At 35.4% G+C, this 17087-nt stretch overlaps 1 protein-coding gene across 2 annotated transcripts in view; it reads right to left on the reverse strand.

The window, feature by feature from the left end:
* The window catches only part of Atg6 (Beclin-1-like Atg6), a 43736-nt gene that overhangs the window by 16005 nt on the left and 10644 nt on the right, over positions 1-17087 (reverse strand). For both annotated transcript variants that reach the window (XM_081730289.1, XM_081730290.1), the window contains exons 3-5: positions 13387-13541; positions 7385-7536; positions 2947-3004 (exon numbers count right to left, since the gene is read on the reverse strand). In XM_081730289.1, the coding sequence (XP_081586415.1) occupies positions 2947-3004; positions 7385-7536; positions 13387-13541 (365 nt within the window). The remainder of the gene's footprint in view (positions 1-2946; positions 3005-7384; positions 7537-13386; positions 13542-17087) is intronic.

Consider the following 17087-nt stretch of genomic DNA (forward strand, 5'->3'; position numbering starts at 1 on the left):
CTTTAACGCACAGTTTCTGATTTAACGCGAAATATTTATTTTATATTCCATTGTCGCGAGCCGATTTTGGGTCCCGACTTGGAAGCCCTGTAACTAAAAAGCGAAGCGGAATTCGACTCATGTTTATGGAACTTTTTTTACTTGATTTGATGTCGGGTTCATCTCTCAAAATGTTCATACTGACTTTCAAATCGCCTTGTGTACAGGATCTAAATGCCCATAGAAAATATTTACATTTCAAGTACAAAAATCGAAATTTCCGTAATTAATTGCGAACGTTAGGGGCTGCAGCCGCATGAACGGTTAACGGATTTTAAATACTTAAGTACTTCTCTAATAATTGTAAAAAATTCAGATTTTTAAATAGTGGAGTTTTTTGAGAAAATGGCACCTAAACATGGCGTCTTAATGAAATTTTCAGCTTTTCATCATAGTATAACGTGGGAAGTAATAATCAAAAACGTTAATTGCTTTACATTTTCAAGAGAACTTATCGAGTAGATTTCGATGCTAGCAGCAGATGGTTGATACAGCTAGTGAGTACAGAAACAAATATGTGAAGTTAGCAAAATTTTCACCAAAGTTAGCAACATTGCGAATATTGGTTCAACAGACGAATTTCGTCCCTCCACCGAAACACACTACTTTATATTCTTCCTACTATTGCGATTATGTTACTAAGTACACTCGTTTCTCTACAATAAAGTTTTTAATTTTATATATTTTTCAGTTTTTCGAGCAATCCGAGAGGAGGGCAGTCATTTTGGAAGGCTGTATATCGGAGAAATTCTTTTTCAGCAAAATATAGCAAAAAGAAAAAATACGGGTCTAGTAATATATCATGTAGATTCCATATTTAAAAATGAATGAAATCTGAGACTATGATGAGCATCAATTTTGCTTTGGCTAGACGATTTGAAATGGACTGCTATTTTTATTGCAACATTTTAGCACATAACTAACACATAAATTGATTAATTCTGAAACCATACTAATATCCACAAAAACTTCTTCCAGTTGCTTTACAACAATTAATTAATCCGAGTAAATATTACAAAAACAATAACAGAAAAAAAAAAGACATCCAAAACAGTTGTAAATAGAATATAATTAAACCTAAAAATCTCGAATATTACATTAAGCATGTTCAAAATTTTAGAACATTTCAACCTGCCAACAGATACTACGTGGATCAAACTTTATTCTTATTTATCTATCAAACTGTATAATAGGTGCCCCTTTATCCATTTACCCGGTATTAAGTCTCCATGTGATGCCATGTTCAATTAAGTAATACGAGCTCAGTGCATTGGCTTCCAATGCCGAATAATTCTAGTTGTCTTACCCTATAAGCCGTTAAATCTCAGTTCAAGTAACTCTCCAATTGTCTCACGATAGCGAGTCAATACCGAAAATTGTATCTCGTGGGAATCGAATCTGAGACCAAGTGCACTGAAGACACGAATGATGACAAATTTAACTACTCATAAGCTCTACAATCATGTATCTTGTTATGTAAAAAAAATCACTAAATACATACTACTAATATTATTTTTTTTAACACTGTACAGTACGAATTTAATATTAAATAGTAAATATAAGTAATATTAAATTTATATGAACGCATTTAGTAATTCAAAAATTTTATACTTATCTTTTTGTTATGTATTCCGAAATTTGAAACGTACTCTTTCGATAGTAAACTTACTTATACGGTAGTGTACTGTGATCTGGATTAGGACACCGATAAGGATGATAAATACAAATACAAACTTAAGAGATAACCATTGCCTTCATATGTTTTCGTTGTTGATACAACCAGATACACAAAGTGGCACAGATGTAAAATTTGCATGCAAGTGAAAATTGTGAAGTTTTATAACCTATGTTAATAAAGTTACTTATTGTGATGTCCCATTCTTTATCCAAATTTCCTTTATTTATATTGAATTCTGGGCTTGTTATGTCGATGCGGAAATATTCAAATATGCTTCCTTTGTGAAGCAGAGTTGTAAGAAAGTATGTGTCCTTAAAGGTGTGATTTTTTAGTAAATCAGGAAAGTCTACGAATCTATAAAACATCCAATCCTTCAAAGAATGCGACGCTAGAATGCTGCATTTCATCAAGTGTGTTTTGCTTACTGCTACTACGTACGTACCTATATCGTTATTGTTACGACATTACAAAACAATACCTCTATAAGAATAGAGAAATCTAACTCTGGACTATTTATGTTTACTACCGACAGTAGAGGCACTATACGGAATATCTGTAAAGCTTTAGTTTCTACCGGAATTGAGGCAACGTTTCTGCCTCGCCAAATATTAGCAAATAAACGTTTTCACAGTAGTGGTACAGTCCGCAGAAAAAAAAAAAAGCAACATGAGCATTTAAGTTTATTGTGAAACTACGCCTAACATAACGTCTAAGTGGTACGAATCACGGCAGAAGAAACATCGGCGTCCTCCCCTGCACACTTATTTTAGAGCATAAGACTTCGTCGTTTCACAATAAACTTACATGCTCATGTTACAGGTTTTTGCTGCGGACTGTACCTACGGTAAGTAACATCAGTACTTCCGTTAAAAGTTATGGGAAGAAAGCTTCACAAAACTTCAGAAAGCTCTATTCAAGAAGTACTACATCAGGCAACCTTTCTAACCTTAATTTAGTAATAGTGGCCTTCAGCATCGGAGACTCGAGTGGGAGCTCATGTGGTTTTGTTTCCATGTCATTAACTTGTAGATTCACGTCTCATATAGCTTCGGCGCTGAAAGACATGCTAAACTTCAAATTAACCAACCATAAAGGTTAATAACAAAAGTAGATTTGAAAATGTATTTCTTGTACAAGACTTCATATTATTCAATATTTGTCACGAAGAAATTACTTATACTTATTTTAGAAATTAATTTTTAAATATTACATTATTGAATAATACATACATCTTCCAGTTCCTTTTGCAAAGCTTCAAGATCCTCTTCATCATCTTCCACTTCCAATCTGAAATTCGAAATACAATTATTTTTACGAGCTATCAAAATATAACTATTTTTGTGCGTATAAAACAACTGTGACTTATAAAACTACTAGCATATATTACCCGCTTCGCTGGGTTGAAATGAAAATTTAAATGCATAACTCTGTATCTCATGTGTTTAGTACCCGTGAAATATGCTGCTTTCGTTTATAATGGCATTGATTTAAGCAGCATCGTAAAGATCATTGCTCATTTCGGCGACCCCGAAAACAATGGATTCGACACTAATATTGGCCATTTTCGATATATATACCCCTCCCCCATGTTGCGGGCCATGGCATCGGAAGTGTCACCATTATCTCAGCCACCCCAAAAAATGTGGATTCAGCACTAATATCGGTCATTTTCGACCATTTTTAAATACCTCCTTCTTCCCCAAGTTGCGGGGTTGAATTTGAATTTAAACGGGATCGAAAGTATCACTGTTCATCTAAGTGAAACAGAAAACTATAAATTCGACACTGGCCATTTTCGATCATTTTATATATATATCTCTCTTTTTCCCCCTCCCTCATGTGGCGGGGCTGATTTCGGATTTAAACCGGATGGGAAATGTCACTGTTAATCTGAATGATCCCGAAAACTATGGATTAATATTGGTCATTTTCGATTATCATTATTATATATAGCTCCCCTCCCCTCCTCCATGCTGCTGCACACGGCATCAGAATGTCACTATTAATCTCAGCTACCCCTAGAACTATGGATTCTACACTAATATTAGTCATTTTTGATCATTTTTAAATGTTTATCCCCCACTCCTACGTTTACCCTCCCCCTCCCCAACGATCAGGGCTGAACTTAGATTGAAACAGCATCAGAAGACGTTTACGTATAGCATCGCACACATGTTCGATGGGATATAAATTGGAGCGCAGGCCAGTCCATTCGCCGAATACTCTCTAGTTCCAAGACCTGTTCGATGCAGTAGCACATTATCATCCATAAAAATGAAGTTGGGGCTAATTGCACCTCTAAGAAGACGCATACGGGGAAGGAGTACAGTGTCGCAATAATGTTGACCAAAAATTTGGAAGTCGGTATGCCCATGCAACATTGTTCCTGGGTTCATTATATGTTCCCATCTCTCAAAAGATGAGTGTACACTAGAATCACTACTCAAGAGTCAGACTGAATCTGCTTTCATCGGAGAAGAGAATGCGACGCCCTTCCTCCTCGATTCAGACTTGATGTTCTTGGAGTAACAATGCACTGAATGTGTGGGTATCAACGGAACACAACGAAATGGCCATCGGGCAAAATCACCTTTATGCAGTACAAGTGCCAGTGCAAAGCGTGAGATCGGGCGCCTTGCAGCCCTATTAAATGTGTTTGCAACTACACCCGCTATTTGACGTCGGTCCCTCATTGCCTGTTGCACAATGTAACGGTCGTCCGCTGCTGTAATTAATCGTGGTCAACCACCACCTCTCCTTTGCATAGCATTGTTCGTGATTCGGAACACTTCTCATGAACGTGAAACAAAAAATCTTTTGAGTTTTACGTCCCACGGTTATGCCGGTTAGGATAAAGGAGACGGTAATGATGAGTAATGAATGAAATGGTGGAATGCAGAAAGTGGAAGGAAACGGGAGAACCCCGAGAAAACCCACGCACACGGTGTTTGTCCACCACAAAGTTCACCTGGCAGGGGCTGGGATCGAACCCGGGACCCCTAGCACCAGAGATGAACGCTCTACCACTGAACCACCGCGGCCCCCAACGTGAAACAATGCAGTGGGCAATACCAAACTCCTGTACCATACACGTCACACTTTGTCCTTCGAGTTTCCCAACCATTTTTCCTCGTTTGAAGTTACTCAAATGTTGTCTCTGGGCCATGGTGTTGTAATACCACCAGAATGCACCTTAACAGCTCTCTGACTGACACACATTGTCTCATCTCTTTCAATCAACTGCTTCGTGTTAGGAGAACAGATCCATTCGGCGCTATGCTAACGCTGACCCACGCCATTGAGCGTCTTGCTTTCATTCATTTCTACTGACTGCGCAATATATTACGTTACCTTATCCATTTCGTCCTTATATTTTGCACAGCAGAGTATAAATGTGTACAATCAATATGAAAATCGTAACAAATTATTTTATAACTTATTTATACTTAGTAGTAATACTAATAAAAAACTTATCTAGTAAGCGTATATATTTTATAAATAAACGTACAGTTTCGGCGATAACCTCTGCCATTATCAACGATGCTGAAACGACTTTCCCTGCAATAATATTAATTCTTACGATATAAACTTACAAATCTTCCTGCGCTAATGTTCCGACGCATAAAAATATTTATCAACTTTTCGCGTAAGAGTAAAACGGATTTTTAAGTCTGTATGAAAAGAAATGACAAAAATGTATTTTGAAATAGAAACTGATTACTTGAAAACTACATTCATCCAATTGTAATATCTATCTGAGAGAGACTACATCCCTTTAAATTCCTTTGTGGTATGTTATATGAAGCGTTCCGGATAGTAAGGAAGAATTGAACAAAAGTTTTGCACAATCTGAACTCTTGAAAATTACATTTAAGATGTTCACGTAGTAACATTAAACTGCTCTATGGCAGTCAGTTCTCGTGCCTGTATACCTATAGTTTGTGGAAGACGTTCCTCTTTTCTTTAGAAAATACAGTTTCGAAATAAATGGACGATTGATTATTTCAGGAAGGAAACCTTTGTTGAGTTCGCTCTTACTACCCGGAACACCTCATATAAAACACGAATAATTAATCAGAAAGTCCATTAACAGTCCTCTTTTGAAAATAACTAAGTTCTGAAATACATGAATAAGTATAGTAGCAGTAAGAATATCGACGAACACTAAACATGAATTAGAAATTGCAATAATTAGGATTTTGAGCTTCAGAGTTAGCAGCGACAAAGTTATCCGTTCCAGTAAGCACCTGTTATAGAAGAACGCAGTAGCAGCATCTGTCGTCGATATCGTTATACATGTCCAATGAGGACGACTATGACTTCCCTTTAACGTTTATCTAGAACAGTGGTTCTCAAACTTCCCGATAACGCGGACCCCCTGTGCATTCGGAGAGTGATCCGCGGACCCCTTTGCAATGCTATCTGAAATTTCACATGGTATTAAAAACTATACTGATTAGAATTACCACTGACAAGAAACAGATCAAGAAAAAATATTACAGTACGTAATTTATTCTAAAGATACATGATTGTTTCCTAGTGAACGAAATTTCAATTCAAAATACAGTAGCTTTCAAGACTGAAAATTAATGAACTTTTTTAAAAAGGAAATTCACTTGGTAAACAATGTTCTCAAATGTGAGATCAGTAATATGAGGAATGAAATCCTTTCTGTTTTCCCATAATTGCACTGAAATCCGGAATAAGTTTTGTCATCATTAATCTTAAGTCCGATTCCACATTAAGACTATTTCGCATTCAGGTTTTAATACTACAAAAAGCAGAAAAGGACTGTTCACATAAGTAAGTGGTAAGGAAAGACATCAAATGTTGCAATGCCTTTTTAGACAACTCTTCACACTCACAGGTCAGAAATTTAGTAAAGTAGGAAAACATTTAAATTTAGAAACGTAAGTATAATTTCTAATTGCTTTCGTTTTAGTAACTGAAAAAATACTTCTTGTATAACAGCTGAGAGTTTCATTTTATTATAACACATTTCAATTTTTAGGCGTCGCGGACCCCCTGACTACGTCCCACGGACCCCCAGGGGTCCGCGTACCCCACTTTGAGAACTACTGATCTAGAGCATTGAGAATTAACTGGTAACTTCGACTCTTAAAGTTCTTTTATTATTATATTTCTTTAATGCTCAGTATTCGCACTTTATTGAAAAAAAAAAAAAAAAAAAAAAAAACAGCGAAAACATTGAAAACTAAAGTGTATAATTATTTTACGTGCTACAAAGTAATTACATATTTATCCAATTATGTTTTTGGAAGCAGAATAAACAGACGATAATTAGGAAATGAAATAGAGTATTTGACTTTTGGAGAGAGACAGCAAAACTGATAACGAAACATAATTTCGTTTGGCATAATTTCCAATACGTCGATCTTAACGACAATACAACTGGTAGTGTCTTTGGTAGATGGTTGTTAGAGCAACTGCCAGCAAGCGAAAGATACGGATTCGAATCCCCGTCAGTACAGTGGTTAATATTCTATATTACTTTATTTGTGTTGTTTTGTGCTTATTGGTTTTTAGTGCATATAAAATAATTTAAATAATTGAAAAATAAATATTTACGAAGTGTAACTCAAAACCACACACAGTCAATTCACAATCACTAGTTGTTTAAAAAGAAAAAAAAATGAAAATAGCTACCTTTTAAGGAAATCACTGTAATCATTGCACTCATCTTCAGTCAGCTTCAACTGCTGGTCCATCATTTCAAGAAGAGCATCGGTACATTCCTCACATAATGGATGATCAATTTCAGAATTGCTTGACAGGATATCGAATAATCCTGCTGTCACCTAAAATAACGGGCAAAAAGTTAGAAAAATTTTAAAGAGCAAAAAAAGAAAATAGTTTGAAAAGGTAAAAAAAAAAAAAAAAAAAAAAAAAAAATCAGAATATGTACAGTCAAGTCTTCGAATTACATAAGTAGATAGTTCCAGGGTTCTTTGTGTAAGTCAAATTTTTACCATATCTTAAGATTTGTCGTAAACACGTATGAAAAACATTATTTAATAATATTTCAATACGAAAACTCAATTACATACTATGCTTTTGTAAATAGGGCATATAACTCTTTGTATTTCGTAAAGCTTATTACAAGGGCAACGTTGCAAAATTAGTACGTATCGGAAATTTCTTACGTCAGTCCTATAATGTAGTCAGAAAGTCATGTGCTTTTACAATTAATATAAAGAAAAATATTTTTAAAAATTTTGAGCATTAACTCCTACATACGAATGAGGAAAGAGGGAATAAAAAATTTCATTATTTTAATATGGAGTTTGCAACCCTCATTGATATTCATGAGAGAGCGATGGCAACATGAGGCAAGTGACAATGCTTGATGTTACCTTCTGTTCACGTATTCTAACTTGGCTATTTCTAGCGTACGCTAGTGTCACACAAATAGGCCTTTAAACGTCTGCCCTTACGTACAATGTAATCACATATTTTTCGTGCCAGAAACTTTTCTTTTCCTACCTCTTTTGAAAGTATCGTGATTCCACATAAGGAGTTTACCTAAATGGGGACTAAAATTTATTTTTAGCAAGACATATGTTCCCATATATAAGTTCCAATAACAAACAAATTAATGAATACTTAGTTTATAATACAGCAAATACCTGATTCAGGATTTTAAAGCAGAAATTACCTGATGTACGCATTGTATAAATGACAATAATATGTTTTTAATTACAGTGCTATTTTCCAACTGATATCAATAATTTTATTGATCTATCTTCTTTTAACAACTAAGAGTCATAGAGAACAAGAGTTAGGGTATATCATAAAATGTCATAAGGTCCACTATACTGGTAGGTTTGTAACATATGATCAGGGTTTGAAAAAACCCGGGTTTTTCTGAAAAAGCCCAACCCACCTGGGCCCATATGGGTTTTTTCGGGTATTTTCGGGTTTTTTCGGGTTTAATTGGGTTTTATCAAAATATTTCAATGTCTTAGGGGTAAAAGTGTTAAAATGTGATTTGTATTTCAAGATTATCATTATCACAACTTGTAACGATTTTCTATTCAGTGCTGTTTTGAAAAAATGTCCGCCATTTTGAAATTTTACGCTGGATCATCGCCAAAATATATACAGCTAATTTAGAGTATCTCGTGCTTCTACTCTAAAAATTTCGACTTAAAAGACCGAAAATTACGCTTGTAGTGTGCATACCCGCTATTTTGAAAAAAATAAATTGTCATCATTTTGAAATTTTACGTTGGTATGCCGCCAAAATCTATACAGGAAATTTAGTGTGTCTCTGCTTGTACTCTGAAAATTTACACTTAAAAGACCGGAAGTGATTCCCTGTAGTATGTGTGGTACAAGCAGACGAACGAACAAATGCAGATTGATTCATCCCAGAAGCCTCAGTGACGTTTGCAAAATATGAACACCAAATATATTAATTTAACAGTGTAAAATAAATGGTTTTTATTGTTGAAGTTCACTTTCGATACCTTGTGCGTTCAATTACGGGAATTTTCCGAGCACTTGTTGCAAGAGGGATCTTTCCAGAAAATTAATTTAAGACTATTAAGAAAGATATAATTCATATTTTATAAAATAAACTAGCTTTTGGCTAGCTGGGGGCTCTGCCCCCATTCCCCCGAGTTTGCTCGGCCTCGCATTTCTTATCTATCGCCCTTTGCATCCACAATGAATTTCGTGAACTTGCTCTTCATATTTCCTGAATCTGCCCACCCGGGGGCATCGCCCCCCACGCACTGTCTTTGCTCGGCCTACGGCCTCGCATTTCTTGAACCCACAATTCTATCATTTCTTTTCCTATTTCAACTATTTAAAAGATAAGATTTTGTATCCCAAGAAAGCTCCCATTTAATTAACAAGGGAATTTCATCATCAACCTTTAGACCCCTAAAAATATTAAAAATATTCACTTTTGGCTATGTTCTTGTCGGTTAGTCCTGGAATGCTATAATCATGCCAAATTTCATAATTCTAATCATGCCGGAAGGGCAGTGTAGAAGACGTCCCATAAAATAATACGGGAAAGATTTTTCAGCTCTCCATAAAACCACTCTACGGTTGGAAATTTTTAATTTCTGATGTTTCACTTAGGTAACGCTTACGAAAACGTACAAGCATACCGAATTTCAAGATTTTATTCCAATTCTAAGTACCTAAAACATGAGATTATAAGTTAAAAAAAAAGGCCCATTTAAATAGCATGGGGAAATTCTTCATCCAATCTTTAGATCCCCTCAAAATTAAAAATATTCACTTTTGGCAATTTCCCTGTGGGTTTGTCCCGAAAAGCTACAATGATGTGAAATTTAACCATTGTAGCCCTACAGGAAGTGCTCAATAATTTGGGGGTGTAAAAGGTGTTCCATATAAATAACATGGGAATGATTTTCCAGTTCCCTATAAAACCACTCTAAAGTTGGATTTTTAAATTTTTACTGATTTACTTAGGTACTGCTAAGAAAACGTACAAGCATACCGAATTTCAAGTTTTTATTCCAATTCTAAGTACCTAAAACGAGATTATAGGTCCAAAAAAGGCCCATTTAAATAACATGGGAAGATTTTTCATCGCCTCTTTAGACCCCCTAACAATTAAAAATATTCACTTTTGGCAATTTTTCTGTCGGTTAGTCCCGGAAAGCTACCATCATGCCAAATTTAATCATTGTAGCCCTACAGGAACTGCTGAATAATTTGTCAGCTCATGTAGTTTTATACATAGTTAGAATGTTTCAGATTGTCTTAAATGAAATTAAATATCTTCCAGCATAAAATAAATAGTTTTATTGTTGAAGTATTCAGTTCCGATGCTTTGTGCGTTCAATTGGGGAAATTTCCCGAGAACTTCTTTTGGGACGCGTTTTTTTTTCTCCTCCCTCGAAAATGCAGCTCCCTTTACTGTACATCGAAACTTCCACTAGTACGAAAGTTCGAATCCAGCACTTGAAATAGTAAGCGGTACGTAGTTCGGAACTCTGAGCATCGAGTTTCTTAAATTTGACGAATTTTTACGCTTTTCTTGGTGTTGATTCTACAGAATGCTTATTTGAAGAGTACCTACAAATAACTGCACTAAACTGTTGTTGTTGGAAAACTAAATTTTACTGAAGAATACTTGTGTTACCATCAAAGGTAAGAAAGAATACTTATAGTTTTACTAATGCACTACATGTTTACTGGTAGTACCGGCATCTATGGCTTTAAACGCGTCAAACGTATGAGGGACAACGTCCCTCGGCGTCGCCGAGTTGGCGAGCACACGATTCACGGAAAGTATTTTCTAAAATATAAAATTGCATTTTTTCCCTTCAAATAGGCTATAAGCATAATCCATACATTAATTTGTTACTTAATTATCTGAAGCTAATTAAAGGTTTATTATTATTATTATTATTCATTCAGTGCATTCAGAACTTTATAAAGGTTTTATGTTGAATGTTGTATACTTTAACAGGAAAGCATTCAATTCGCCCAAGGAAAGTCCAAAATTTCATAAAAATACTTTAAATGTGATCACCTTGGTTGTATCAATAATCTATTAACAAAAAGCTCAAAAACCCAGGTGGGTTTTAAGGTGGGTTTTTTCGGGCTGGGCCCACTTGGGCAAACCCTGCATATGATTCACAATGTTTGGAATATAATCAATATGCAGGCACGTAACTAGGAATGAGATGGGGGAGGGGGGTCCGTGACATGAAATACTATGCTTATCACACCAGGAGTTCGATCATTCTAAACTATTTTACTGGCAACATAAATTGGTTCGTTTAGCAAGGATTTCATAATGGGGGGGGGGGGGTATGATATGAAACACTATGATTATCACACCAGGGGCTCGATCATTCTAAACTATTTTACTGGCAACATATATTGGTTCGTTTAGCCAGGATTTCATAATGGGGAAGGGGGATATGATATGAAATACTATGATTATCACACCAGGGGCTCGATCATTCTAAACTATTTTACTGGCAACATATACTGGTTTGTTAGGACAATAAAATGAGGGTATGTTAGTATTATAATCACAACCTATGAAGAAATCTCGAGTAAAAGAATATAAAAAAGTACTGAAAAAGATTTTACAATATCGACATGTCTTCCTCTGTTTATTCAAACATAACAATTTTATTTTCATTATGACATCAACTATTATAAAAAGTACTTATCAAATAATGTCTGTAAAATATTTTACAATATCTGCGTTTCTTTCTCTATTGAATCAAATGTTAACAGAACTTTCTTTCCACTTATTTTTATTTATTTATTTTGTTTTTATTATTGTTCCATCAACTACTATCTGTTCCAAATGACAAATTAAAGGACCAGTAAAAAACTGTTTCTGAAATAACATGTTTGATACTGCAGAGAAGCTATGACGAAAATTTATGACAACTGATAAGAAAGAGTAACCAACCGCTTGCTTTAGCTTTCTTTTTATTTTTAACGCTGATTCTTCTTTTTCTAGTTTCTTTTTGTTTCGTCCTTCCTTAATATTTTTCATTTCTGGTTTTGGAGGGGTACCAAAAGTGCGGGCCTATTGGCTACATGCCTGCATTATGGACATTATAGAAGAATAAGTAGTATTTAACCACTTATAATTTCAGAACATTTGTAGGTGCCACAAACAAATTAACATGAAAATACAGGGTGACCGAAAGGTAGGTATACAGTACCGTACTGATCAACTCATTGTATTTTATATCATTTCTTATTGTTATCCATCAGGTACACTTAGTTTCTTTATTATTTTTTCTTAATGTGTTTTTACTTACATCTTAATCTCGGAAGAGCCGAAGCAAATATACCTATAAACTAGAATGTTATACTTGATGAATTCAGGGGTGTATACCTACTTTTGGGCCACCCTGTACATACACACAACAATAAAAAACATGAAGTTAATTGGCTTAACAAAAATAATTAAACTATTATATTAATATATCTGAAAGCGAATTTCATTTGTATCTCTCATGTCGTTATCTTATGAACCAATATTATTCAACACTAGTCCAGTTTGAAGTCGCGGTGACTCAGTGGTAGAGCGTTCACCTCAGGTGTATGGGTTTCCTGGTTCGATCCCAGCCGACGTCAAGTCAGCTTTGTGGTGAACAAACACAATATGTGAGAGTTTTCTCGGGGTTCTCCCGTTTCTTTCCCCTTTCACCGTTCCACCATTATCTTCCATCTTATCATCATAGTCTTCCTTAGTCACGGTGCATATTTGTGGAACGTTAAACTAAAAACTAGCACTAGTTTTAATAATGTATAGTATTACACAAAACACAATTTAAAATAACACTGGGCTTACTTCCTTCATGACACAAGGTTCATCTCTTTCCAAAATCCCTTCTTTAACCTATATCCTTCTCCATGTCTATCTAATATATAGGAAATAATTGGTTCTCTCTCACGAAAGAGCTAAGTTCGATTTTATTTCGGCAGGATTAAAACGAACTTTCGCTACGAATTTTGCAGTAGAAAAATTACAATAATTGTTACTGGCTAGTTATACTAACCGACTTTTATTGAAATATCTGTCTCCTGTTCAAATTTGCATATAACTAAATAATATTTAAAATGAAAGGGTTAATTTTGTTATTACAAAAATATAATTAAAAAAAAAAAAAAAAAAAAAAAGAACTTACTCTCAAATGGTGACTCAAACTTTCTCCTTCCCCACCAACAAGCATGAAGCCATTTGCTCCATTTCCAGAATCCGTCAATCTAAACGGTGGGACATATTGGTCCAAACTATTCGTTTGGCTTTCTAAGTCCACTTCAGATGCAGGGTAAATTGGTACTACAAAATTAAAAGATACAAATTATATATTTTTTCTATGAAGTTCTAGAAATAAGTACAGTCATTAACAAAAATTTAGTTACTTATCAATATATCCTCCTGTGGGAAAACTAAATATTCCCAGACGTATCGGAACAACAAGCTAGTTTCGTCTTCAGTGGTAACGTAACAAGGATAAAAATGGATAAGAGAAATATGGTAAGAGAACAGGAATACTTACCACCAAATGAATGTAACGTTAAAAAAAAAATAAAAAAAAACCTAAGAAGAACGAGCAGAGCACAATGGAAGAACGAGAGTTGAGTTTGAAAGAAGCATGGTGTCTATGCTACGTCATTGTTGCCAGATCCAAAATACATTATGTATTCTGGACTTCCTTTTCACTCTGCCAAACTTCAGTTTACCTCAGTTACAGCAGTGGCAACTATCTTCCGCGACATCCTCTTTTCATGTTCGGGTCCTATTTGTGAACCACTTCGTGCCTTTGTCTCTGTAGGTCTACACGATGGCTCTTAATTTGCCGCAGTCGAAAAGGTACAACCACGTCTCATCCAGTGTACTGGTATGCCCCATCTTAGAGATCCTGCTCGTACAGCTTGCGAGCGTTACATTTGTGTTCTCGTCGGGGGAGATTGGTAAAGTGATGACCGCTAACCTTTAATAACTTTACAAGATTCAGTTGTTACTGTAAAGTGTGGACAGCAGTTCCAAAGATACACTTAGAAGATTCTCCATCTGCATGCTAGTAGTGGGTTATGTGGATAGTTGTGTTCTTGGGGCTCTTTTTTGGAAAACCGAACACTGAAGCCACAGAATCCTTACATTTGTTGCTCACACTAATGTCAATTCTTGCTCTTACACTGCTTCCTAACCATTAAAACATTAAATTTTGTGTCATAAAGATATACAACATAAACCTCCTGAATGTGACTCATTTTTAGTCTTCGGAAAAACACGAACACTTTAAAAAGTTATGCAATGTACTCCTTCGGAAAGTTGCTCAGTTTGGGTGGAATTTTAGGCCTAGCGAGAAAACACACTGAAAGTTGCTTAGTTTGGGTGGAATTTTAGGCCTAGCGAGAAAACACAATCTCCCACAAAGGTGAAACACTACACTATACTGACAGATCGGGCTTGGCCAAGATCGGGCGAGTTCATTCTGCGGGGGAAAATATAGCTTCGTCAAACATACGCGGAATAGCCTTCTGTACGATAACCATATTGCCACGAGGAGTTCTCAAGCAGTTCTTTCAATTAGATTTATACTGAATATAGTTTACGAATATGAATGCGAGAGATTTCACTGGTGAAAACACAATAAGGCGAATACAGTATGGCGAACGCAGGAGCGGACTTCTTGTGAACCAATGTGTTAAGGTGCGACTTCGGAGAGAATGAGTTTCTCAAGCCAGAACTCAGACAGGACTGAATACGTTTCAGATGTTTCCCGTTAATCTTCTATGGAGAAGTGCATTTCAATTAGTTATATAATAAATTCAGTGAAGAATATATATCTTAAGAAAAAAAAAAAAAGAGGATGAGAAAGAGAACGAAGATGAATACAAAAAGTCTAAATTTTCTCAAAAACTACGCATGAGGATTTACACTCATCCATATTATTTTGTTTAGCTCGATGAGATCTATCGATCGGTAGATGTCTCAATTTTGGACATTTATTCCCGTTAAACGCTAATAATGTTGTACAACTGGCGACGATAAAACGTTCTACACTTAGTAGTAACATAGAAATTATTAGATACACAGGCAAACGCAAGCCAAATAACATTTATTTTAGAATGCCCATTTTGACATTTACTTTTATTCTTTATGAACTGATATTTAGATTACTCATGAAATATTATTATTATTATTATTATTGATTTTTTCATCATTAACATATTAAAAACCAAATATACACCATTTTGCAAAATTTGCAGTACTTGAACTAACTGATGTAGCGATGTTGTAGTAGGAGGAGATCTACTAGGAACTTTAAAGATAAGCATTCCTTATTTTGAAGGTGACTGTACATTACATAACAATACATAAATGACTAGAGCAGGACGCAAAATTTCAAAGTCAGACGCACTCGCTAATCCAAAAATGATAGTCGCCAGTATCTCTCACGTACAAATTATGAGAGATCCCTTCCCTTTCCCCCACACGGCTTTTGGTTGGACAAAGAAAGAGATTACGTCACGGCATAAAATTTCAAAATCAGACAGATTTAGGATAATTTTGAATTGGACAATTCATATACATGTTAAAATATATCTTACCTCAAGATTTCACGTTTGTGTAAGGCGCTCTCTCTCTGCACTGAAGTACCAGTTCTAGATTGCAGTTTTCGGATTAAAGTCCTTAAGTGAAAGGCCATTGATGGAAATTGTCAGCAATTCATCCAGTGTGTCAGTCTTCAGTGAATTCCTGTAGGCAGTCTTAACTCTGTTGAGATCGCTGAAACCTCTCTCACTTGAAGCAGTACTCACAGGTAAAACTGCACAAAATGTGACAATTGGAAGCAAATTTGGGAATCTCGTAATGAAGTTTTCGATTAAGGGTGGGAAAAAGAGACGAATTACAACGTTGTGAAGACTTCACATTCCGTGTTTTCTCTCACTCAGTCACAATTATTTCCGCGCGAAACAGAAGCTCCGCAGCCCTGTGAGTTTAGGCAGAAACCATCCCTACTGAACACTGGTCGCCAATGGCGACCGGAAATTTTGCGCCCTGGACTAGAGAATCTAAATAATATTTGTGTACACCAACAACATATCAGAACATCTTAAAAGAGGTTAATTATAATTAAGAATTTAAAGAAAATAACTACGCTAGTACAGGTGTATTAAATAAAAAGAAAAGAAAAACTACACTAGTACAGATATTAAATAAAAATTAAAAGAAAAAAATCCTGCTCACGTTTAGTAACCGAAATTTCTAACCCAAATAATTTGTACTTACAGTGTTGTAATTTGTTAATTACATATACGGAATACGGTTTCATTTAAGGATGTGTTACAATATTTGCAAAAGGTGCATCATGCAGACTACCTAGCACTCACCTAAAATATACACAGCCTTCCCTTGTATCACGAAGTAGTAGAATTATTTTAGAAAGGTTCAGATCAGTTCTACAGGAAGGCAAAAACTTGCACATTTTTATGAATCCAGTTTAGCAATACTCAACAGTCATCGACAAAGATGTCAGTATACATCAAAATTGTATTATACCATTTCGGAATACAAGGTAAGATTGTTCATTTTTGAATTAATTAAGTATTCTATAGCATCGATCAGCAATTATAACATTCATCTGGAAACCCTAATCGGACTCTTGTACACCTAACTCCTGTTTAGATTTCAACAACCAATCCTGCTGCCTTCACGTGCCAGACACTAATGAAGGGCTTCGGATTTAGAAACCCTTTTTGGATCAAAGGATCCAATACATTTCAGGCAAAAATTTTCTTGTAGGCCTTAGATCTGGAGAGCTACATATAGCGTAGCCAAACCCAAACTATAACTTAATTCAGTGGGATGTCCTTC

Source organism: Thermobia domestica, chromosome 11 (assembly GCF_964235325.1).
Source record: "Thermobia domestica chromosome 11, izTheDome1.hap1.1, whole genome shotgun sequence".
Classification (NCBI taxonomy): domain Eukaryota; kingdom Metazoa; phylum Arthropoda; class Insecta; order Zygentoma; family Lepismatidae; genus Thermobia; species Thermobia domestica.